General features: G+C 48.5%; 2 protein-coding genes across 3 annotated transcripts in view; both read left to right on the top strand.

The window, feature by feature from the left end:
• LOC308122264 (F-BAR and double SH3 domains protein 2-like) overlaps positions 1–7,356 on the top strand; it is a 36,500-nt gene extending 29,144 nt beyond the window's left edge. Inside the window, exons 13-20 of the mRNA XM_080483997.1 lie at positions 1,607–1,759; positions 3,515–3,649; positions 3,739–3,822; positions 4,400–4,583; positions 4,673–4,896; positions 4,996–5,182; positions 5,259–5,323; positions 5,410–7,356. Coding sequence (XP_080340123.1) covers positions 1,607–1,759; positions 3,515–3,649; positions 3,739–3,822; positions 4,400–4,583; positions 4,673–4,896; positions 4,996–5,182; positions 5,259–5,323; positions 5,410–5,493 — 1,116 coding nt within the window. The 3' untranslated portion in view covers positions 5,494–7,356. The remainder of the gene's footprint in view (positions 1–1,606; positions 1,760–3,514; positions 3,650–3,738; positions 3,823–4,399; positions 4,584–4,672; positions 4,897–4,995; positions 5,183–5,258; positions 5,324–5,409) is intronic.
• A 1,445-nt stretch (positions 7,357–8,801) lies between these two features.
• rsf1b.1 (remodeling and spacing factor 1b, tandem duplicate 1) lies at positions 8,802–21,347 on the top strand. Of its 2 annotated transcripts, XM_080483342.1 has the most exons (15): positions 8,802–8,983; positions 11,438–11,529; positions 11,861–11,953; positions 12,177–12,382; positions 12,449–12,561; positions 13,042–15,887; positions 15,969–16,250; positions 16,622–16,726; positions 16,801–16,880; positions 17,100–17,363; positions 17,501–17,568; positions 17,913–18,126; positions 18,531–18,739; positions 19,005–19,184; positions 19,421–21,347. In XM_080483342.1, the coding sequence occupies exons 1-15, from the start codon at positions 8,830–8,832 to the stop codon at positions 20,038–20,040; spliced, it is 5,526 nt and encodes a 1,841-aa protein (XP_080339468.1). In that variant the 5' UTR covers positions 8,802–8,829; the 3' UTR covers positions 20,041–21,347. The 2 variants fall into 2 exon arrangements, with proteins under 2 accessions (XP_080339468.1, XP_080339469.1); XM_080483343.1 differs by lacking the exons at positions 8,802–8,983; positions 11,438–11,529; positions 11,861–11,953 and having other exon boundaries at positions 12,206–12,377.
• Positions 21,348–24,882: the final 3,535 nt, after the last annotated feature.

Here is a 24,882-nt window from a genome sequence, read left to right as displayed (position 1 = left end):
ACGTGATCATAAACAGCCGAGCTGCAGAGTTCTAGATGGTTCTTTAGTGGAACGTTACTGCTGAATCAGCAGAACCATGTTCATATGTCATAGTTTTATCTTCTAGTGATCCAGAGGATAGAACTGATTGATTATTAATGATCCAGAGCGGTGGATCACACTGATTGATCATCAGTTGTGACAAGGTGTGTAACAATCAGCCTAATTTGTGAGTGAGCCTATAAATGGCGTGGTGACAGTCGTGTATCATGCTGCACTATGGACGCTCTGGCATCACCATGTGCTCTGGACGCATCAGTGCTGGAGACAGACGACCTCCTCCACCCATCGCTTCCAACTCTAGAGTGACTGAGGACACAAGACAAAGTCCACTGAGTCTTTTCACCGTCCCTGTTCAAATATTTAATTTACACTTTTAATAAACAGATAAAACTGGACGTCATCAATCTCCACCAAACCTGCCTTCTTCCCTCTCCGACACCGACACACACTGACCACCACAACCATGGAGGCTGTTTGTGTCCAGTGATGTGCTCTGGCCCCCATGATGTCACTCACCCCCATGTCACTCTCCTCTGGCCCCATGATGTCACTCACCCCCATGTCACTCTCCTCTGGCCCCCATGATGTCACTCTCCTCTGGCCCCATGATGTCACTCACCCCCATGTCACTCTCCTCTGGCCTCCATGATGTCACTCTCCTAGGCCTGTCGCGATAATCAATAAATCAATTAATTGCACGATAATTAAAAATGAGCTGGATCAGTTTTCCAGGCTGGAGAATGTTTCCTTTACCAAAGTCGTCACTGTGAGCGGCGCTCACTCTGGTGTTAGTGAGCGGCGCTCACTCTGGTGTTAGTGAGCGGCTCTCACTCTGGTGTTAGTGAGCTGCGCTCACTCTGGTGTTAGTGAGCGGCGCTCACTCTGGTGTTAGTGAGCGGCGCTCACTCTGGTGTTAGTGAGCGGCTCTCACAGTTTAATGTTGTTTTAGAGAGTTGCCAGATTTCTGATCCTTCCAGTGAAAACCCAGTAAGGCTCACTGTAAACAGGTCTTATCATTTAGGGGGAAAACAGCCGATCTGGCAACAGCAGCCCCCAGAGTGGCTCCACCGCCTACGTCATTAAAATGTGAAGAAGCATCACGACAAAAACAAGTAGAAGACAGCAGCTCCACCTCAGACTCTGTCTCCACCATTAATACTTCATCTTCGTATGGTTACAGTACTTTCTGGACGACAAGCTGCTCCTTTTTTTTTTTTTTTTACTCGCTTGGAGGACGACTCAGCTTTTTAAGGGTTAACAAGCTTCATGCCGCTGATATGTAACTCCAAAGCTCACAGCAACATATTGAAAAACAATTATTATGAACTAGATCATTTTTGGAACTCTGAATTTAGGTCTAAAAATAATATTTTTTGTTGTACATTTTGTTCTGTTTTGATGTCGTGTTTTCAGAGGATTTATTTATATTGACTTTCCTCTTTGTGCCACTAGAGGGAGCTCACACCGCACACAGTTTTAGTGTTGATGTATTGAGAGAAAAGTAAAGGTGTTTTAGTTATTTTTAGTGTGTTTAATATAAGTGAGTGTTTGTCGTTGTGTCCAGACGGTGAAGGTGAAAGCAGAAGCTCGTCTGGACCTGCTGAGACAGGCCGGCGTTGCCGTGGAAACGTGGCTGAAGAGCGCTATGAACCAAGTGATGGAGGAGCTGGAGAACGAACGCTGGAACAACATGAGCACCCACGATCCTTCACTCTCTGTAAGACCTCAGAAATACACAAACACCATACAGCCACCGAACAAACAGCAGTGATCCTCCCTTTACCCACCAGGGGGCAGTGTGGGGATCTTAAGCACCTGAAACCTGAGAACTTTTAACTGTGGAGATAAAATCAATAAGAGCCGAAACTCATTATCACATGAATCACAGAGAATTCTGAAAAATTCAACATAATAAAGAAAGTGATGACAAATAAACACATTTAAAGAATTAAAATAACAACAAAGAAGTTTAACAATTGACAAATACTATTAATGGTACGCATGCCTTCCTTCTAGTATTTACAGTTGTTTTGGACTTTAATTGACATTTTCTGGGGTTTCCTCTTTTAGAAGCTCTTTTATATCGTCGCTCCTTATAAAATCATCCAGTTGTTTCCAAATGATCTCATAGACGTCCAGTTTGTCTTTTAATGTATATGTAATTCTTTCTATGGATTTACAGTGTGCCATATTTTATATCCAAGCACTAATTGTAAGTTTTCTTCCAGTTAAAAGCTCTTAATCGCTTTGCCTGCAGCATTGAAAAGTCAATAAGTTTATATGGTTTGGATCTCAAATTGAGATTTGTTGGGTATAAATGTAGAAATATCATTTTAGAGTCTAGTGGAATATTTACAGATAGAATTTCTACCTTCTGGCTGATCATCTTCCAGAATTTCTTAATTTTGTCATATTCTCATATGCAGTGTATGAATGAGCCTCATTACATCTATGTATCAGGGCCATTATATTTCTTTATCTTTACGTTTGCATTAACCAGTAGTACTGTAGTAGTTGTACATTAGAATGAGCTGTTTGTGTCTTACAGGCTGAGTTCCAGTTGTCATTTGAAAAGTTCTCATTTAAATCTGTCCTCCATGCTTCCAACTTGGATGTTGAGGTTTCTCCAGAACCCGATTGAAGCCAATTGTACATTAATGAGTCGGCCCATTTTTATTACAGTTATTTGTCACTATTTCTTCTGGAGAAGCGAGAACAGGAATGGCTCGGGACGGATTCTGCATAGAGGATATAGAACGCCTCCGCTGGAGATATTTAAAGAAGTGTTTCTTTGGAATGATATAAATTAGAGAGAGCTGCTCAAAGGTCATTAAAACCTGTTTGGAATAGACGTCAGATATTTTATTTAGGCCTTCCTTTGCCCACAGCTGGAATCCAGCTTGCCTGTGAAAGGAAGCAGATCTATTCAGATATTTCTTTGTCTCCTACCATTCCTTGTTCATATGGAGTACTATAGGGCTCGCTGTTGGTTCTCTTAATGTTTTAAGATTCAGCATGTATTTAAATGTACTTTAATTTTGTGCACAACACTGCAGTGTTTAGTAAACGTAACGTCTGACACTGTTGGCTCTGAATGTGACTCAGATTTACTCAAAAGGGTCTTAAGAGATGTTCTTTGGTTCCAGATGTCTACTTACTGTGCCGATGTTTTGTGGCTGGTGTTGCTTTATCCCGGTTCCCCTGATTGTTTTCTCACCTGCAGGATGTTCAGCAGATGTTTGTGGTTCTGTGGGAACCCAGCATGACTAGTTTACAGAGCTATCCCTGACACGCTGGTCGCCGCTCACGGCTGTTCTGGCCACGTCTTGGTTTAATCTTCAGGCCTTTCACTCTGCGTGCGTGCGTGCGTGCGTGCGTGCGTGCGTGCGTGCGTGCGTGCGTGCGTGCGTGCGTGCGTGCGTGCGTGCGTGCGTGTGTGGCGTGACTGTCGGTGACTCGTGTGTTTCTGAAGGGAACGGCCGATCTGGAGCGGGAGGACGAGGAGGAGATGGAGGACAGCGGGGAGGTTCTGGACGACAGCAGCTCCAGCCCCTCCAGCACCCTGAAGAACTACCCGCTCACCTGCAAAGTGCTCTACTCCTACAAGGTACCAGCAGGGAACACACACACACACACACACACACACACACACACACACACACACACACACACTCTGATGTGGCTTGTTGTGTCCAGGCGTCTCAGCCCGACGAGCTGACCATCGAGGAGCAGGAGATCTTGGAGGTGATCGATGACGGAGACATGGAGGACTGGGTCAAGGTATTGAGCATCATGTGGCTCTGCGAGGCAGGTGCAGCTCTCTGCTTCTGCTCGGTCGGCATTTCACGTCCAAACACAATGAAGATAACGGTCCTAAATTTAATTCCATTCTTCATTCCTCAAAGAAGGAGGAAGAGCTGTAGCGTACTGTCTGTTCAGGAAGTCGCTGAGTTTATCCAAAGAGAAATAAACCTGTAGATTCAGCCGAGAGTCGGAGTCTCCGGAGCTGCAGCTGTTTGACGGCTGGATCCAGTCTGCAGATCCTGGTTCTTGTCAGAACGTCCAATCAGAGGGTCCAGGTCCTAGTGAGGCTCTGACTCCAGGCGTCCAGGACTTGAAGGACCTGCTGTCAACATGTTGGTGTAGAAATCTCCCCACGAGTGTGAATAGAGTGACCTTGAGCTTGAAGACCGACTGCAGACTGTCGGAGGTTTAGAGTCCCTGACTGTCATGGAGCTGCTGCTCTGTGAGGGGGTTGCTGTGATCGGGGTGCCCCCTGGTGGCCTCCAGGTAGAAGTGTCAGGACAGGGTGATATGGATTTCTTTGCTTTCTGCTTCACCGTCGTTCGTCTTGCAGGCGAGGAACCGCGGCGGTCAGGTGGGCTACGTCCCTGAGAAGTACCTGCAGCTGCCGTCCTCCAACAGCCTGCTGAGCATGCTGCAGTCGCTGGCGGCGCTGGACGCTCGCTCGCACTCCTCCAGCAACTCCACCGAGCCCGAGAGCGAGCTGCAGACCGGCTCCGTCAACGGAGACTCCAGCGGTGAGCGAACCAACCCCCGCCCCCCGCCCCCCCCCGAGAAACTGTCTGCTGTGGCTGTCCACGTGGTAACGTCCCTCTCTGCGCTGCAGTGTCCTTCGCCAAAGCGCTGTATGACTACGCCGGGCAGACGGACGACGAGCTTTCGTTTCCCGAAGGCGCCATCATCCGCATCCTTAGCCGGGAGACTCACGAGGACGACGGCTTCTGGGAGGGCGAGTTCAACGGCGTGGTGGGCGTCTTCCCCGCGGTCCTGGTGGAGGACCTGGCGTCCGCCGGAGAGGACGGAGATGGACAGCGAGACGGCAGCGCTCAGGTACGACGACTCCCACGTCAACGTCTTCTTACAGTAACTGTGCTCTTTCTCTTGCCTCGTCTCGGTCTGACGCCCTGATGTCCTGTGCGCCCCCTGCAGGCCTCCCCTTCCCCCCGCAGCCCCTTCCAGCCCCTCCCCCTTCACAGCAGCCCCCTCCAGACCCCCACCCTGTCCTCGCCGGGCTCCAGCCCCTGCAGCGCCACCGCCTCTCCCATTGGACGGCCGCCGTCGTACCACAACGGGCACCACAGAGCCCCGCCCACCCCGCACAAGAGCCCCTTTCACAGTAAGAGCCCCCTTCACAGTAAGAGTCTCTATTTCCTGTGAGGAGTCTGGTGTTGCTCATGTCCTCTGTCCTGCAGGTCCAGTTCAGGGACCCCCCCAGCCCCCCAAGTACCCCGACGGAGGCTCGTCCACCATCCGGCCGGTGAGTTCCATGGTGGGGTAAAGAGATGGGCGGGGCCTGGTCCCATCCTGCTGACACTTGTTAATAATCCTGTGTGGATGTTCCAGGTCCGCGCTGCCCCTCCCCCCCCGAAGCAGCACCCCCGAGGGCAGGTGAAGCGGAGGGAGGAGGTCGAGATCACGCTGGTGTGAGGGCGGAGCTCCGGTTCTCTCAGCCAGGACTCCGAACAAACAAGATCCCCAACAAGCACCAGGAGGAACCCCGGAGGAGGGAGGGGCCATACTGGGGGGGGGGGGGGGGGGCGTCTCAGAACTTCTCTCCTTTCATTTCCACTGAGTTTCTCACGTTTGGCGAGTTTCCACCATGAAGCTTCTCTGAAGGGAAACGGTGACGGAGAAGTTAAACTTTTCTTTTTCTTCTTCCAGTCAGAAGTTTCAGGCCTTTGGACTGCAGCGAGGCGATGAGCTTCATAACGACTCAGAGCAAAAGGAAACGGCTCGCCGGTTTCATCTGAATCTTTACATCTCAAATTCACAGCAAAAACTTTTCTCTTTCAGTTTGTGAGAATAAGCGTGAACGTTCGATCGGCGCCTCATGAGAACAACTTCGTTTCATCACATCAACACGTTTACGTTTACTACACTTTCAAAAAGACAACAGTCGTCAATGCCATCGGTACCGACCCGAGCGTTTCTATTGGCTCAGGAGTTAGAACACGCCCACCAGTGTTTACAGTATTTTCTAACTTTATCTGAGCAACAGAAAGATTGAAAAAAATCTCCCAGGTAGAAGAAACGACGTGACTCTTCAGAGAAACTTAAAGTGTTTCTGTTAATTTTACTAAACATTTTCAATGTTTACTTGGAAAAAAGCTAAATGAATATTGATTTTGTAATAATTCTGCGGTAGATGAAGCAGTTTGTTCTCTTCTGGCTCTGCTTGGGAAACATTCACAGACTTTAAAACACAAAGTGTTTCCGTTAGATTACCGAGCTGTTTCAGCTTCTCGCCTTCCTGCTAACGTTGTTCATGAAATGTTGGATTATTCCTTTAAATGTTTTTACCTTTTAAAGTTACAGTATGTGATAGTTTATGTTGTGGCTGAGATTTGATCCCAAACTCCACAGACGTGCTCCATTTTGACTTCTTACACAGAAACGTCTTGAGAGAAGCAGGTTAAACATATTTCACATTTATTACACAAAAACTGAAACTCTTCAGGACTTTTTTTTTTTTGCTGCATTCTTCATAATTTTAATGAGGAAATCATAAAAATCAAAAGTACAATTTATAAAAGATATCTAAATATTTCTTAGAAAAAGAAACAACAGAATTATCTTAAAGAAGTTTTAGAAATTGCAGGAACTTTTATGATTTGGTGTTTTGAGTGCGACTCAGTGCTGCCACCTACAGGAGAGAAGGGACATACTGCACCTTTAAAGCCTGTAAGAACTCTTCCTCTCTGTGAAGGTGGATTTGTGACCCTCTGGTCATTCGGTCGCCCCCCCCCCCCCCCCCCCCCCCCCCCCCGATCATAAACAAGGGACACGTGGCAATTCTACATGTGACTGAGAAATGATGGAAAACTGTCTCGTAAACACGTAGTGTGACTTTTCAGTGCGTACAGAACGAAGTGTTGGAGGTTTACAGTTGAAACTCGTCTTTATTTTCCCGGAGGAAACATCCTGAGCTGCTAGCTGAAGCCTAAACTGTTAGAGTGAAGCACTTTTCCATGTTTTCTTTCCTTTTCAGTATTGTTTGTTGTTTACCAGCTGTATTGGTATGAACACCTTATTTAGCCTTGAATTAGCCTCGTTAGTGTAACTCTGGTTTGTGATAGTTTACAGAGCGTGGAGAAGAGTTCTGTACAGATTCTAGCCGGTTTATGTGGGGGCGTTAGGATTTAAAGACGAAGTGTGATGTGATGAGAGAGAAATCTGTCAGCCATGTCGCTGTGTTCTCGTTGATCTCCTTGAGATCTGAATGACACCAAACTTATTTTTGAAGTTTGCATTTACCTTGTTGTATTAATAAAAAAGAAATGAGGAGGAGTCAGACTGAAGTCTCTTTTCCAGCAAACGTGGAGGACGGAATCCGACGTGGAGACGACGGCGTCCTCTCCGGCGTGACGTGGCGTCGACCTGACCACCACAAACGCATGTTAACTAGTCTGAACTGGTCCATTAGAAAAAGAGCTCATTTAAACCTTTCAGGGAAGTCACTCAGAAATAGAATGGACCTCTTTACTTTTCTAAATACGTTTGTTCTGTTTTTCTTTATTGAGTTAAATTGAGTAATCAAGACAAATTCTTCTAAAACTTCTTTTCCTTCTTTAATAGAAAGGTTTCTCATTATTTCAACAGACAAATAAATCCTTGTTTTAATTGTGTTGGACTAGATTATATTATTGGCATCCAGGTGGTCCTGAAGCAGGCTGCAGTTTGACGTCTCTGGATTACATAATCTGGATTATTCACATTGGTTTTTGGCGCCTTTTTTCTAGTGTTGTGACCCACGGCCCCCTGGTGGTCTTTGTCGGTACTGCACATGGACAGGACAGTTACAAAGACAGAAAAGTTATAAAATTATACAAACTAAAAACCTTTTACATTTTCCACTTTTTCTAGTCCAGTATCTTCCTTTTCAGTCTCTTTCCTCCACTTTAGTGTTTCTTGTTTTCTGGTTCACAGCGTGTTCGATGTTAGAGGTGTTTACTCACTTTAAAAGCTTTAGTTTGGATTCTTTTGATGTCTTAATGAGCTCAAGTTTATTTGGTTTAATTTGAATTCTTCAAGATCACCACCTCTTAATCTCACATACTTTGTGAACCTAGTACTCTCACACTTTTCTATATCATTTGTTGCATTGTTGGGTTTTGTTTTGTTTGGCGCCAGGGTCATTGCAATGTGATGGGTAAATGAGGCCTTAATGTGCCCCCTGTGGCTCCAGCTGCCCCCCAGAAACGACTCACATTTGTTCCATATCATTGACACAATCTGACACTGCAGCGACACACCGGAGTCTCCTTGACGGGGCCCTTCAAGCTTCTAACCCTCTATTTTAGAGGTTTGTGGTAGGTCCGTGTTCTTCTCTGCAGCCTCCCAGGTTTGGTTCTGACCCGGTTGGTTCCGGCCTGCGACCCTTCGGACTCGGATGTCTCGCTGTAGTTGACCTGCTTCTTCAGGCTGCCAGTGTGCAAACCAATGGCACATTGTGCCACCCGGTACTTAAACCATCTTTGACTGTTTTATTTCTGGTATAAAACCACAAATGTAGTTTTATTTGTTTGATCAAACATTTATCTCAACGTAGCTTATCGGTGAGATTAAAATTTGTATTCAAATAAAGAATGGAGGACATTAAAGATGAGATAAAGGTGTTATTATAGGTGACATTAAAGTAGATAAAGTTCAGATTATAAATGAGATTAAACCTGAGTTTAAAGCGTTTCGACTGTGTGATTTTCTTTCCACCCCGTGACTTTTATTTTGGCGCAGCCGGAAGTGCGGTGTGTCCCTGTGTTAAAGATGTCTGCTCCGGCGGCAGCGCCGAGCTCTCCTCCCGGTCTGGGTCCGAACTTCGCGGTGATCTGCTCGTTCCTGGAGCGGTACGGAGCCCTGCTGGACCTGCCGGACCTCACCTTCCCGCAGCTGGAGCGCTTTCTGCGGGACTCGTGCTCAGGTGGGCCGGACGGGGCTGTTAGCATTTAGCGGCTAACGTTAGCCAGTTGTGTGTTATTGTGTCTTTTTTTAACCTTTATGTTTCATTAAATTTCACTTCGCCGCGTCCTGCAGCTGCGGGGCGGAGCGGTGAAGCTTTCCCCGCATGTCTCACTCATCCTGAGGACACGGAGCTGCGGATTTATCGAGCTTTTCTCTCACTTTTGTAGCTTTTGATTGGGTTATTTTTCCCAGCAGCCTTTTATCTAAACCCGCACAGTCCCGCATATTGTGCGGTGCTGACGGAGTCTGCGGGGTGGCGGTGCGGGTAGCCCCCGCCACGCACGGCGGGATTCAGTCTGTGGAGGTGTCACCGCGTGAAACGGACGCGCAAATGTGCACTTTATTCCCAGTTGAAACATTTTGTCATGTTGTGTTTCAATCCGTCAACCAACCCGCCGTCGTACCATTTCCGGTGTAACCTGTCGGAGTAAAAATACGATGCCGCAATTTAGAAGTTTTTAATCCCAAATTGAATCCTGGATTTTTAACCAAATCTCTTTTTTATAGATTTTATAGAATGGTCCTACATATTTACATCCATACAAACGGATAAATCGTGTCTTTCTTTATTCGTAGAGGAGTTTAAAACCCAGCCCCGACGCGTGTTTCCGGTGTTTTCGGTGAACTTAACAGATTTCACGCAGATTTGCGCATGTGCCGCCTCGACCCGTCTGGTCCTGATTGACTTTTAATTTTACCTCGTGTTCACAACCATCCTCAGAATCTCAGCGAAATGATCTGATTCCCTCTTGTGTTCACCTTTTAATCTGTAATCTCGTTTCCTCTTCATACGGAGATCAACAGACACGTAAATTGAGATTAAAATGTGGAATGATCAAAGTTAAATTGGCTCCGGGATTGTGTATGTGCATAAATATCAGGCTTCATGATAAGTGTGCTGCTTTTTCTTTGATCTATATTAAATCGACGTGAGGCACTTTGAGCTCGTGGGCCGATTCATTAGGACCACAGACAATCAGGTGATGGAGGAAGCAGCTCTGCCTTTAGTTAATGTGGTTTATTTCTCATTTCTGGACGACTCGTCACCATAAAACTAAATCCCACTCAAAGTTCAGGCTCCTTTAAATAATTGAAAGTGCTGACGATTTTTCAGTGCTCGTTGTGTTTTAATGAGTCTAAAGTGTTTCTGTGCTTCTCGTAAAGATTCTCTCACTGATGCTTTTAGCCTTCGTCGTGAATCAGCCTTCATCAGGAGTCAGACTGGAGCAAAACCCTTCAGTCAGCTGGGTTTCAGGCCCCGTTTCCACGGCAACGATTTCATGTGAAAACGCGAAACTTTCAAAGTGTTTTGGACGTCTTTACACGACAGTGGGGCTCGGTGTCACTGAAATGCAAATTTTATAAAACGCTCCATCTCCGTGTAGATGGAGAAGGTCCCGGTACTGGTCCCAGTCCGGGTCCCAGTCACCACGTTGGTAGTAACCAGTAGTCATACACATGCTCAGTAGAGCCAATCAGAACAACATTTCCTCCGTGGTGTCATGACTCCCAGTCCATATTCTCCTGGGACTTGGTACTTTTATTTTGACAGTCACTGTAATAACAATCCAACCTGGTACTCTGTCCACTAGAATGTATTTTGGATAATCGAGTCAATGAAATCAAATATTCCATCAATTATTTGAATAAAAACGATTTTTGCTTAATTAAAGCCCAAGGATAAAAATATAAAAGAAGCCATCTTATTTTCTATTGTAACAACCAATTTGTTTTCTTTTTCATAAAAATGTACATTTCTTGCATTCATGCAAAGTTGTAAAGAGTTTCAGCCACAATATCCAATGCAAGTAAATACAATTGCTTCTCATCTATTTTTCTCTTAAGTATCCAAAAAGACATCCTGATCGTTAAGCACTTTCTTCAATTTGCAACTTGACATTCAGAATCAGAACCAATAGGTTTCAACCGAAATGCTCGGCTGTGGACCAGAGTCAATCCGGCTTTGCTGCTTTTGTTCATTTTCACTCCTTTCAGTCTGACCGTCTGTTCGCTCGCAGCAAAACGACACACCCCTTCCTAAAAGACGCTTCTGTCTTCTTCCGCTTTGCAAGGAGACGCACAGCCGGTGACGCCAGCACATTGTGTCACACTAAAAAGAGTCCGTGCGAAACGTGAGCTTTAAATGTAATAACGTGAGGAAGAAGGAATGTCCTCCATCATTCTTTGTACTCAAGGAATCGCTGCGGCCCCGAACGGCACCAACATGCTAATTCCATCATTTTCAGCGTTTTCTGCTGTTGCCGTGGAAACTGACATCGTTTTCAAAATGGCTGTAAATGCGGTCTTTGACTCTTCAGGCTATCGCTGTCCGTCGCCCCCCTGCACCAATTTATTGATCTCAGGTTTGTGACTCGCTTCCTTTTCTCACCACTTGGTTTTCTTTGGTCTTCAGTTCCGAAGCTGCTGGTCGATCTTCACGTGAAGCTGCTGAGGAAGATCGGGAAGTCGGTGACTGCAGACCGATGGGAAAAGTATCTCATGAGGGTAACGTGTCTTCTTCACTCCCTGCTCAGATACACGGCCACAGGTTGGAGCTGCAGAGTGTCCATAAAGTGGCTCAGTGCTCCAGTTATTGGAAGATGTTGAGTCTGAATGTGAACAGGGACAGAAGATAAGTTCACCTCCAGGAACCTCCACACAGGTTCATCACGTTTTCACAGCCTTTCAAGGGTTTGATGACAAACAATTCCCATATAAAAGAGGAAATATAGCCGCGGCAGATACGACCTTGTGCTTGGAGCGCGGTGGAGGTCTGACACTCATGTTTGTACAGGAAGTTGCCATTGAGCTGGTCTGACCTGCAGTTTCCTCTCAGGTATGTCAGGAGTTCAACAGCACTTGGGCGTGGGAGCTGGAGGAGAAGGGATACCAGGTGATGACCGTCGAGAGCAAGACGGGGATCCTCAAGGTGAGAGCCGGCGTGTTTTGAGTGTTACTTCCCCTAAAAGACATTTTATTGAGTCAGAACCTGGACACGCTGCCGTGCAAACATGGATCCACGTGTGTCTGGCCATGTGCTGTCCCTTTAAGAAATCCTGGCTATTTGTATTGATTTCCTGTTTGTCTTTTTGTTATTCGTCTTGACCTGCTGAGTTTTATATGTAACCTCTGAGCGTCTGCCTCGTCTGCAGTACCTGTGTGAGTGCCAGTTCGACGAGAACGTGAAGTTCAAGACCGCCATCAACGATGAGGACCCCGAAAAGATGCGCGTGCAGCCGATCGGCCGGGACAAGGATGGCCTGATGTACTGGTTCCAGCTGGACCAGGACAACAACGTGCGCATGTATGTGGAGGAGCAGGACGACCTGGAGGGCTCCTCGTGGAAGTGCATCGTCAGGTAGGACGCGTGAACGCCGAGTACAAACAGGAAATCTGTGGGTGACTCTGCGTTTCTCACCTGCAGAGACAGAAACGAGTTGGCCGAGGTCGTGGCGCTGCTGAAGACACAGATCGACCCGGAGCTGCTGAAGAAATCCCTGGAAGATAAAGCTGATGGCGACAAAGAAGGAGCAGAAGGTGGGGAGACTCCTCATGACTTTATTTGTTACCTTCGCCAACAAAAGTTGCGACAAGGTTGTTTTCGGCTTCATGTATTCATTTATTGGTTTTTATGTATGTTTGCAAAAACTACTTGCCTGAACTGCATGAAATCTTCATGGATGTTTTGTCATCATCCATGGACCAATCAATTAGATTTTGGGACGTTAACGGCTGTAATATTGTGGTTGTGTGAGTTTGTTTGTCAGTCCAATTCGTATGATGTGGCTCCTTGTAGTACGATCATCATTTTTGTGGCTCTTGGTCTCTGACTGGTTGGCCACCCCTGTTCTATAGTCTGGATGTTAGTGGAGGAGCAACTGAAAAACAGACAAACCTTTATAGATATTACTTATAGAAATAAAAAAACAGTTCCCGTTGAGCTCTTTTTTTTTGAACGGTCTGTCGTGAAAACAGGATGTCAGTTACCTGATGTTTTGGTCTTTATTTATGTCACAGGTGAAGCTAAAAAGATGGCCGATACCTCGGATGACGACAACAAGGCCGTCGCTCCAGTCTCTCCAAAGACTGAGAACAAAGAGGAAACAACGGCGAGCGACGACCTGAAGCCAGAGGCCTCCGAGGATAAATCCTCCACAGTAAACGGAGCCGTCGAAGCCAAAGCCGAGGCTGAAAACGTTGGCGCTGAAGCACAGAGCATCAAGGAGGAGCCCTTGGAGGCGTCGGACTGTAAGACGAGAACGAGCGAAGCAACGCAATCCTCCGAGTCGTCGTGTTTACCTGTGAAGACAGAAAAAGAAGAGGAGGCGAAGAAGACGGAGGAGATCCAGCAGAGTATGAAGAACGACCATCAGGCCAAAATCCCCCTGAAAAAGAGAGGGATGAAGTTCACCAAGGACTTTGACAAAAGCAGTGCCATCACCACGCAGAACTCTTCAACGTGTGGCCTCAAGGAGGCGCCCAAAGCTCCTGATCAGAGCAGGAGCAGGAACGATCATGTCAACGGAGAAGTCGAGGCCACGGCGGAGAAGGACGTCGAGCAGCCAGCAGAGTTGGAGAAGGCTAAAGGTGTGGCCGCAGGCGAGGACAGAAACGACAAGGTCTGTGCAGAGGAGACAAAAACTCCCAATGTGGAGGAGAAAGAGACGCTAAAGGACGGAGAGCAGACGACCGAGTCGGATAAAACTAAAGAAGGCAGCAAACAGGAAGTTGTGGCCACAGACGAGGGCAAAAAGGTCCAGGTCCGTTCAGGGGAGACGAAAACTCTGCTTGTGGACGAGAAAGAGACGATTAAAGATGGAGAGCACACACCAGAGTCCCATAAATCTAAACATGTGGCCACAGACGACGAGGTCTGCACAGAGAAGAAGAAAGTTCTGGATGTGGAGATGAAAACTGCTGACGTGGAAACAAAAGAGATGCTAAAAGACAGAGAGCGGACAGCAGCGTCAGATAAATGTAAAGAAGGCCAAGAGAAGAACGTCTCCGCAGTGAAGAGAACCTCCAACCTGGAGACCAACACTCCAGACCTGAAGGAGAACGCTGTGGTCACGGAGGAGGAAAAAGAAACCTCAGAGATTGAAGCACACAAGTCTCCACTAACCGAAGCAACACCTCCACCTAAAGACGTCACGAATACAGTCGAGGAAACCTTTAATCACGACGAGATGAAACCGTCTAAACCAGCTCCACAGCAGCTGCAGGAGACTGCCATAAAAGACAGAACATCAACGTCTGCTGAGTCCGAGACACTAAACACAAATCATGAAAGCGCATCCAAAGAATCAAAAGATTCAGGAGAATCTGAAGAAACCCGTGAACGTTCCCACGTGGACACGTCAGAGTCCAGTCAGAAATCAGAGAGCGTCGCAGACAAACACACAGAAAGCAGCGACCCGAAGGACAAGAAGACATCTGAGGCTGTGACGGAGAAACCTGCAGTGAAAAAGGAGTTGGAACAAGCAGCAGAGACACGTCCTGCAGGAGAAGACGCTCCACAGAAATCCGTCTGCGCTGAGGAAACTGCGTCGCTAACTGCTGCTAAGAGAGCAGACGAGCCTTCGGTCGGTGAGAAGTCGGAGGAGAAAGACGACACTCCGGCTGTTAAAGAGCTGGACCAGTCAGAGCCGAGTAAAACTGCAAAGACGAACATCAAGGAGACAAAGACACAGAAAACAGAAGATGAGAGGACAGCTGTGGATTGTGACAACAGCACGTCGCTCGATGCCGACGCAATAAAAGACCCCACGTCTGATCCGATAGAAGAAGAAGCAGCGGTAGATAAAACTGACCGGACTGATCCACAGGAGGACGAGCAGTCGAAGTCTGTCGAGCAGTCGAAGTCTGTCGAGCAGTCGAAGTCTGTCGAGCAGTCGAAGTCTGTCGAGCAGTCGAAGTCTGTCGCGCAGTCGAAGTCTGTCGCGCAGTCGAAGTCTGTCGCGCAGTCGAAGTCTGTCGCGCAGTCGAAGTCTGTCGCGCAGTCGAAGTCTGTCGCGCAGTCGAAGTCTGTCGAGCAGTCGAAGTCTGTCGAGCAGTCGAAGTCTGTCGAGCAGTCGAAGTCTGTCGAGCAGTCGATGTCTGTCGCGCAGTCGAAGTCTGTCGCGCAGTCGATGTCTGTCGCGCAGACGACGTGCGAAGATGCGACTGAACGGAGTAGTGAAGTGTCCAGTCCTGCGAAGGAGATGAACGTCTCTGAAGAAACCAAAAGCAAACCTGAAAAACCAGAGCCGAAGGTGTCTGAAGACGAGTCCAAAGAAGGCGAGGTCAAGGAGAGTAAGAAAGACCGAGGAGGAGAAAAGCCTTCGGACGACGAAGAGAAGAAAAACGAGGTCGTCTCAAAAACTGACGAGACGAAGGAGGACGATTCTCAGAAAGAGAGGAAAACCTCCAGCAAACCTAAAGACTCCAAATCCTCCAGTGAAACTGAAAAACAACAAAGCAAAGAAGCAGATTTGCCGTCTGAACGAGGTGAGAAGGATTGTCTGCCCGGCCAGGACGTGGCCAACGGCGTCGAAGCTCTGATGGACGTCCAGGTGGCAGACATCCGCCGGAAGAACAAATCTCTGGCTCATCGCAGGAAAGCCGAGCTGCAGCGAGAGGAGCGACGGGGAGACTCTGAGTCGGACTCCAACACGGGGATGTCGCTCCGCAGGTCGCCCAGGATCTCCAGGCCCACGCCCAAGGCTGTGGAGATCCAGGACAAGAAGGTGGAGAAGGCTGCTGCCACGCCCCCAAAGAGCAAAGAGAAGGACAAAGACGAGGAGGAGGACGAGGAGGAGGTGAAGGCCGTCCAGGAGAAGCCCAGAGAGAAGAAGGTGGATCAGGAGGCTCAGAACAAACCGAAGGTGAGACTGAACCTCAGAACCTGCAGCCGTGTTCCCTCGCCAACATTTAACTGATGCTTTTTCCTCCCTGTGATTCTTCAGGGGAGAAGAAGACGGAAGCTGCGATGGTCCAACATGAGAACGCGCCGCAGGAAGAAAGGCTCGGCGGATGAAGACGACAGTGAGGAGGAGGAGAGCGATGAGGAGGAGAGCGAGGAGGAGGATGACGACAGCGACGAAGACTACAAGGTGGAGCGCTCCCGCAAGAGATGTCGCCTGAACCGAGAGCGACGCGCCTCGGACTCGTCCACGTCCAGCGACGACGACCTTCCTCCCAACGACGACCCCTGCAAGCAGTGCGGGCTCCCCAATCACCCCGAGCTGGTGAGTCCATCTGAGTCCAGGAAGGTTGAAGGTTTAGATCCCGGGGCTCCCCCTAGTGGTCCAACAACAAAGCTACAACAGCAAGATATTAAAAACAACCTTCAACAGAAACAAAAATAGTTCTCTGCTGCGTGCGTGCGTGCGTGCGTGCGTGCGTGCGTGCGTGCGTGCGTGCGTGCGTGCGTGCGTGCGTGCGTGCGTGCGTGCGTGCGTGCGTGTGGTTTCACTGCAAAAACAAACAGCACCCACTAGTGGCCCAACATGAAAACTACATCGTTCTCAGTACTTGTGCTGTGTAAACCGACATGGTTTTCATAACGTCGCCCTGTCAATCTCCAGTAACGTCTTTGTTCCTCTACGTCTGTCTCCAGATCTTGCTGTGCGACTCGTGCGACAGCGGCTACCACACGGCGTGCCTGCGGCCCCCCCTCATGGTCATTCCTCTCGGAGAGTGGTTCTGCCCCCCCTGTCAGCACGTATGTACCCTCAAACCGTTCTGACGTAGCGGGCATAGCGACCGCGCTCACTGCCGTCTCTGGTTCCTCTGCAGAAGCAGCTCTGCGACAAGCTGGATGAGGAGCTGGTGAACCTGGACGCCGCTCTGAAGAAGAAGGAGCGGGCCGAGCGGAGGTGAGGCCTTGTCCAATCAGTCTGGTTTACATCCAGTCTGGTGTTTGAGACGCTGTTGTGACTCTGTTCACCACCTGCTGGTTCAGAGTGGAACTGCAGGACGGGGCTGGTTGGTTTGATGTCTTGATGTTTCTGTTCTCTCCTGCTCGGTTTCTGAGCTGTGAATATTCCCCCGGCTTGATTGGACTCTAAACTTCTGGACTTGTCTTGGTCCTGCAGGAAAGAACGTCTGATCTACGTGGGGATCAGCCTGGAAAACATCATCACGCCGTCTGTAAGTGATGCTGAGAGCGCTCCTCTTCCGGAGCTCGCCGCCGGGTCAGTAAATGCCTCTCGCTCCTCCTCACAGGTGGAGGAGGAGGAGGAGGAGGAGGAGGAGGAGGAGGAGAAGCCTGAGGTCAAGGTCAAGGAGAAGAAGGAGGGAAAGAGGAACAAGAGCTGGGGCCGGAGGTCCACCAGGGCCAAGAAGAACATCAGCTACAGGTCAGAGGGCGCGCTCACTCCGAGGCGGGAAGAAAACTGCTCCTTCAGCCAATTTCAGCTTCAGAGTGGCGTTATGCTTCAGAGTGGCGTTATGCTTCAGAGTGGCGTTATTCTTCAGAGTGGCGTTATTCTTCCAGGTTTGACGAGTTTGACGAGGCCATCGAGGAGGCCATCGAGGAAGACATCAAAGAAGCGGAAGGAGGAGGTGAGACGAGACTTTACGTGTCTGTAGAAACAGAGAAGATCAACCTTTCTAATATTTTATTATTCACAGGCTTTTAACCATCAACCTCATCTTTATTATGAAGTTCTCATTTTACTTTCTGCAGTTATTCTGCAGAATTCAAACAAAATCTCACTTTGACCAGTTGAGGAAAACTTCTGCTCCTCAGATTTTCCCAACTTGTTCATGTTTTGGTGTAAATGTGTGAATCTTCTGAGCTCATTGAACGAGCTGCACTTTGTTCTTTAATGAAACGTCCTTCATCTTTATTCTCACTGATGTTTCCACAGACGAGTCAGCTGATGTTTGTTTGTTTGTTGTGGCAGGAGCCGGCCGCGGTAAAGACATGGCCAACATCACCGGCCACCGAGGGAAGGACATGTCCGCCATCCTGCAGGCGGAGGAGGGCAAAGAGAACGGCCAGCCGCCGCGAGCCAGCGCCGCGCAGCCCAGGAGGAAGCGGCGGCGGCTCAACGACCTGGACAGCGACAGCACGGTGGACGAGGAGGAGAGCGAGGACGAGTTCCGGCTCAGCGAGAGGTGTGCTCGCCTTCCGTCTTCACTGGAGGGAGAGTTAACAGAGCTGCAGACTGACCTGTGTGTGTGTGTGTGTGTGTGTGTGTGTGTGTGTGTGTGTGTGTGTGTGTGTGTGTGTGTGTGTGTGTGTGTGTGTGTGTGTGTGTGTGTGTGTGTGTGTGTGTGTGTGTGTGTGTGTGTGTGTGTGTGTGTGTGTGTGTGTGTGTGTGTGTGTGTGTGTGTGTGTGTGTGTGTGTGTGTGTGTGTGTGTGTGTGTGTGTGTGTGTGTGTGTGTGTGTGTGTGTGTGTGTGTGTGTGTGTGTGTGTGTGTGTGTGTGTGTGTGTGTGTGTGTGTGTGTGTGTGTGTGTGTGTGTGTGTGTGTGTGTGTGTGTGTGTGTGTGTGTGTGTGTGTGTGTGTGTGTTGCAGCTCGGAGGAAGAGTTTGTGGCCTCAGAAAACGCCACGGAGCTTGAAACGGACGGAGACAACAGCGACTTTGGCAGCAGCGGGAAGCGACGCAAGTCTGCTCGGTCCAGGAGGGCGGTGAAGTGCAGGAGGAGCTCCAGGAAGAGGAAGAGACCCCGAGGGTACTCCGACGAGGAGGAGGAGGAGACGGACGAAGAGGAAGATGAAATTGGTAGGAAACATAGAACTTTATCATGTTTTCCATCATTAAACTCGGTTTGTTCAGATGGAAGCAGAATAGCAGTCGATCAAAGTAACTGGAGGTCAGACTGAAAAGTCTCTGAGTCAACATTTATAGTGAGACAGACTTTTCTGCTCCTGCAGCTTCTAGAACAGCTGCGAACACTCACATCCCCGGTCAGGTAGTCAGTAATCCCTGATCCTGTCTGTCTGTCTGTCTGTCTGTCTGTCTGTCTGTCTGTCTGTCTGTCTGTCAGCCACCGAAGGCTCCAGCGAGTTCAGCGACAGTGACCTGGATATGAGCCGCCGCCGGTCCCGACGCAGCCTGAAGAAGCAGGTGAACTACTGCGAGACGTCCGAGTCCGAAGGGTCGCAGGCCGGAACCAACCGGGTCAGAACCAAACCTGGGAGGCTGCAGAGCAGCTCAGAGAGCGACGGTAACACACACACACACACACACACACACACTTCAGCCTCATTCTTCTTATTTGTTTCCAATTTTTTTCTACATTTCAACTTTGAATTGTTCAGAAGAAAATCTGATCTAATAAACAAATGTTAGTTTTCACACCCGTTGCATCCTCATCAACAATTTGACCTCATTTAGAACTTTGTTCTTCACATTTGGACTGACTTTACCTGGAGATGTTGACGTCTCGCCTTCTTTTGGCAGCGAGTTTCTCCAAAGCCTCGTCGGAGGAGCCGCGGGATCAGCGGCGGAAGAGGAGGGCCGACTCCTCGGAGGACGACTCCCGGCAGCGCCGCAGACGCCTCGCTCTCAAACGGCGGCGAGCGTCCGAAGACGACGACTCGGACGACTCCTCGGACGATTCTTCAGAGGAGGACCGGCCCATCCGCAAGAGGGTGTACCGCATCGATTCGGACGATGACGAGGAGGAGGCGGCGCCCAGGAAGGAGGAGGAGGAGGAGGAGGAGACGGAGGAGGAAGAGACGGAGACGGAGAAGGAGACAGCGAAGGAGAAGGAGAAGAAGGAGACAGCGAAGGAGAAGGAGACGGAGAAGGAGAAGGAGGAGTCAAAGGGAACAAACCAATCGGACTGCGGCGCAGCGGAGCCGCCGCCCACCAACGGACAGACGCCCATCAAAGGCCCGGAGGGCCCCGCCGCCACCCCGCCTCTCGACCCACCCAAAAACATCAGTGCCCCTCCAGGTGGCGCCGTGGCGCCCAACGGGCTGGCGGGGTCGGACATGGCGGCGCAGGAGGAGGACGAGGACGACCTGTTAGGAGTCACAGACCTGGTGGACTACGTCTGCAATAACGAGGATTTGTAAAAACGCTGTACTGTCCCTTTTTTTGTGGTATTGTATTTTTATATTGCTTAACTTTATTATTCCCCGTCTCCTCCTCCGTTCTGGTCTCACTTGTCCTCGTCTCGCTCCCTGGCCCAAGAGAACTGGACTCCCGTCGCCAGTCTGCGCGCCGTCACGTTAGCCATTAGCGCTCACCGGGTCATCATCAGACCACCCAGCTTCACTGCCAGACCCCCCCCACCCAACCCCACCCCCCACCTACCCCACCACCTCCTCATCGTCCAGTTTTATGTCCTGTGTGAAGATGTTCAACTGAGACAGTCATTCCACGTCCCACTCAAGTTTCCAGGAGTCTCTTCATCTTCTATCGTGTTGGGAACAAAGAAAACCCACGTTTGACCGTCTGACAGCCTGTTAGTGCCACGTTAAGAGAATAAAAGATCCTTGTAGCTGTTAGAGGAAAAAACAAACAACCTAATTATCACTAGCGAAGCAGCGAGCCACAGCACGATCATTCTTACAGTCCCAGTTCCTGCCACCAGACGGTGTACTGAGTCGTTTTAAAGAAAAGTAAATTTTGCCGCTGCCCCCGGAGCGCTGAAGTGGTACTACGCAAATCTGACGCACAAAATCACAATGTTCTTCACATTTTAGTTTTTTGTTTTCTTTCTAAATTTAACATCATCTCATTTTTACAAAAAAAAAAACACTCATTCTTCACATTTTGTTGCGAAGCCAAAACTCAGTTTCTTGTTTTAAACTGTTTTCAACCTTCAGTGAAAAACAACGATGGTCACGTGATCAGCGTCTCGTATTCCAGCCGTTTCTCCAAGGATATTCAAAGAAAGGTTTGAAGTTCCACGTTGCAGATGAGCTTTAAATGGGCTGAGAAGTGGAATTTAATGGCTGTTCAGCAGCTTCTGACTGGAGTTTTCATTTGTTCCGTTTTCAGTTTCTCTTTAAAAACACATTAGATAAGCTAACTTTTCACAGCTCCGCTTTCAGAGCTGCAAGTTCTCACATTTCGTTTGGTCCTTAAAGTGTTGACCATGTAGCCGTCAACACTTCTCAACCAAGGAAAGTCACGTTTTAATCACTGAATTTAAGGAAATCCATTTTAGCACAAAGGAAAAACGGCTCACGTACTCAGTCATTTTCTTAAGTTAAAGCAGGGAAATTTATAGGCTAAAGTTTGAATTTTCAAAGAGAGAAGGTGATGAAACGATAAAATATTCATTTAAGAAGTTCTCAGCTGGAAAGAAAACCTCATGGGAAATAAGGTTTTTGTCCCAAACGACTGAATAAAGCAAAAGAAAAGCCTCTTTATGCAACAATTGGAACTTTAAGCTTCAGAACAAGCACGATTACGCAGTCGTCAAATATCTGATAGAAAATGACCCTGAAAGTCGACATCCAGACGACAGCCCGACGACAGCCCGACGACAGCCCGACGACAGCCCGACGACATCCCGACGACAGCCAGACGACAGCCTGACGACATCCCGACGACAGCCAGACGACAGCCAGACGACATCCTGACGAGAGCCCGACGACATCCTGACGACATCCCGACGACATCCCAACGAGAGCCTGACGACATCCCAACGAGAGCCTGACGACATCCCAACGAGAGCCTGACGACATCCCGACGACATCCCGACGAGAGCCTGACGACATCCCGACGACATCCCGACGACAGCCCGACGACATCCCGACGACATCCCGACGAGAGCCAGACGACAGCCAGACGACAGCCAGACGACATCCTGACGACAGCCCGACGACATCCTGACGACATCCTGACGACATCCCAACGAGAGCCAGACGAGAGCCTGACGACATCCCGACGACAGCCCGACGACATCCCGACGACAGCCCGACGACATCCCGACGACATCCCGACGACATCCCGACGACATCCCGACGAGAGCCCGACGACATCCCGACGAGAGCCCGACGACATCCCGACGACATCCCGACGAGAGCCCGACGACATCCCAACGAGAGCCAGACGAGAGCCCGACGACAGCCCGACGACGTCCAGACGACGTCCCGACGACAGCCAGACGAGAGCCTGACGACATCCCGACGACAGCCAGACGAGAGCCCGACGACATCCCAACGAGAGCCAGACGAGAGCCCGACGACAGCCCGACGACGTCCCGACGAGAGCCCGACGACATCCCAACGAGAGCCAGACGAGAGCCCGACGACGTCCCGACGAGAGCCAGACGAGAGCCCGACGACGTCCCGACGACAGCCAGACGAGAGCCTGACGACATCCCGACGACAGCCAGACGAGAGCCCGACGACAGCCAGACGACGTCCCGACGACAGCCAGACGACGTCCCGACGACATCCCGACGAGAGCCCGACGACATCCCAACGAGAGCCAGACGAGAGCCCGACGACGTCCCGACGACAGCCAGACGAGAGCCTGACGACATCCCGACGACAGCCAGACGAGAGCCTGACGACATCCCGACGACAGCCAGACGACACCCCGACGACGTCCAGACGTACCCGTTTTTACCCTGAATGACTGAAATGAGTCGTTTTTATCATGTAAATCGATTTAAGATTCATTTTGCAGCTCAAAGTAAAAGTTTTTCAATCATTTCAAAGTGGAGCGCTCCTGTTTGGTCGTCTGGAGGTGTGAATGTAAATATGCGACCAGCCTTCATCCGTCGGCCTCTGTCACGTGGAAGCGGCTTATATCAGCTTATTTTAATTCATCATCATCATCGTCACAGAGGAAGCAGCTTTTCCCTCCTGGTGTTCACGTCTAGTTTAGCGTTGTGTTACTACATTTACATTTTGTTATTAATATTAATGTATTTTCTGTATCTAAACCTTCTGTCTCACGGAGCTAAAATGTAAAGTGTCTTATTTCCTTTGTACATTTGATTTTTATGAACTGAAACAGCGAAAGTCCAGCGCCGCGTCTCCTCGTTTGTCCCCCTCGGTTCCGCGCCTGGTCGGGGTCCAACCTGTGGGAACGAAGCGTAATGTTTAGTTTTTTTTAAAAGAATAAATATATATATATGAACTCTGAGCAGGAAAAGACAAACATGAGAAACAAACCAATGACTTCACTGACCTCTGCTGGAACCAGTCTGTGTACATGTGTAGGTTTTTTTGCTGTAATATATTTAGAGGCATTTTAAAAGAAAAAAATCATGGGGAGAAAATTCTATGGGGCAATTCTTTGGGATTGCATGAGTTTCTAAGGTTTTCTTTTTTGCAGGGGCGAAGTGACGTGGCCACAGCACTTTGTTCTAATCTCCTCGTCACATTGCGCATGCGCAGGACGAACCGCTCGCTCACCAAACCAGCTCCTTCCAGGCGTCAGTATTCAGCTGAGATGTAAAGCAGATTGTAGTGTCCACACACCGAGGAGGAGGGGTTGATGTTCAACCAGTAGCAGAGAGGAGGAGGAGGAGGGGAGAGGAGGAAGATGAGAATCGGTGCCAATTACTGAAGTGTTACCAGAGTTTCCTATTTACCTCATGACGTTGAAGTGGGAGGAACGACGCCGTGTGTAGACCCTCGTAGACTGGTTGTTGGTGTTTTGTCTGCTCCTTATGTTTTTGTTAACTTTACCGTTATTTCTTATGGATCTGATCTTGTACATTTGTCATAATAAAATGGGTTTGAAGCCAGATGTTTTCCAGTCGCTTCCATTTCCTCAGTTCCTGGTGGAACGTGTCACGTTCACACGGGACACGTGACTAAACGTAAATGTTCTCAGGAATAAGAAACATCTGTACTCTGGACTGGACTTTACTGAGTTATGAAGTTCGGACACTCCCTTTACACTATAGATTACTATAAGATGTGTTTCCGCCCGGTTTCGAACCGGGGACCTTTCGCGTGTGAGGCGAACGTGATAACCACTACACTACGGAAACCTTGTTATGCTGTCAACATGTCACAGTAATAAATCCCTCATTCACGTCTCCATGCCCGTGCAGCAGCTGCCCGCTCTAATATGGCGGCTGCTTTGACGTAGGAACCAGATATATGCCTGTTTGATCGCATCTGTTTTTTCCACGGACGGATTCAGTCACAGACGATTAACAGACTGTAAAGTGATTCCGTAGCGCCACCGTGTGGCAAAAATGCTAAGAGCGATTGGAACAAGTTCACTTTCCAACTCAAATGGAAAAAAAAGGTTGTTTCCGCCCGGTCTCGAACCGGGGACCTTTCGCGTGTTAGGCGAACGTGATAACCACTACACTACGGAAACTCTTAAAGAGAAATGGGTGCAAAGAAAATAAAACACCATCACTGGTACTGTGTTTGGCTATCAAAAGTTCATATATCCAGTTGATTTAAAAAACTAAAACCGTTTATTTTTTCAAAAGAGTTTGTTTGATTTATCTTTGGAATAGGAAACTAAGCTAAGCTTAATTTTAGCTCATTATAAACAAACATAGCACTTTTTTTTCATTTGAGAATGGAATAATTCAAATACCTTCAAACATTCTAGAATAGAAAGACTTGATCAGTCCCAGGGGGAAATTAATTTACAGTGTTAAGCCACACAGAAAAGGTCAGGCAGAATAAATAGAACAGAAAGTTGAAATATCAATAAAACAGAATAAAAAATAGGTAATTAAATAAAATGGCTCTCACAGCCTGCGAGGGGGGTTCCTGTGTTCAGGATGTAATTATAAATGTTTCTTCAGTATTAATTGAACTAAAGTATTTTCAAATGATCAAATGAATATTACAACTACTGTACTACTGCCACCAATAATAATAATAATAATAATAATAATAATAATAATAATAATGATGATGAGACGATGATGAGCGTTACATACTCCAGCTCAGCAGGTGGCGCTGCTCAAAGACATC

Source organism: Lipophrys pholis (assembly GCF_963383615.2).
Source record: "Lipophrys pholis genome assembly, chromosome: 16".
NCBI lineage: Eukaryota > Metazoa > Chordata > Actinopteri > Blenniiformes > Blenniidae > Lipophrys > Lipophrys pholis.
This window is presented reverse-complemented; position numbering and strand designations above follow the sequence as displayed.

Excerpts from the sequence above, each read along its gene's own strand:
- rsf1b.1 (XM_080483342.1), top strand. The coding sequence starts at position 8,830 with ATGTCTGCTCCGGCGGCAGCGCCGAGCTCTCCTCCCGGTCTGGGTCCG. Across the intron at positions 11,954-12,176 it reads GCAAGACGGGGATCCTCAAG|TACCTGTGTGAGTGCCAGTT; the intron begins GTGAGAGCCGGC and ends CCTCGTCTGCAG. Across the intron at positions 17,364-17,500 it reads AAGAAGAACATCAGCTACAG|GTTTGACGAGTTTGACGAGG; the intron begins GTCAGAGGGCGC and ends TTATTCTTCCAG.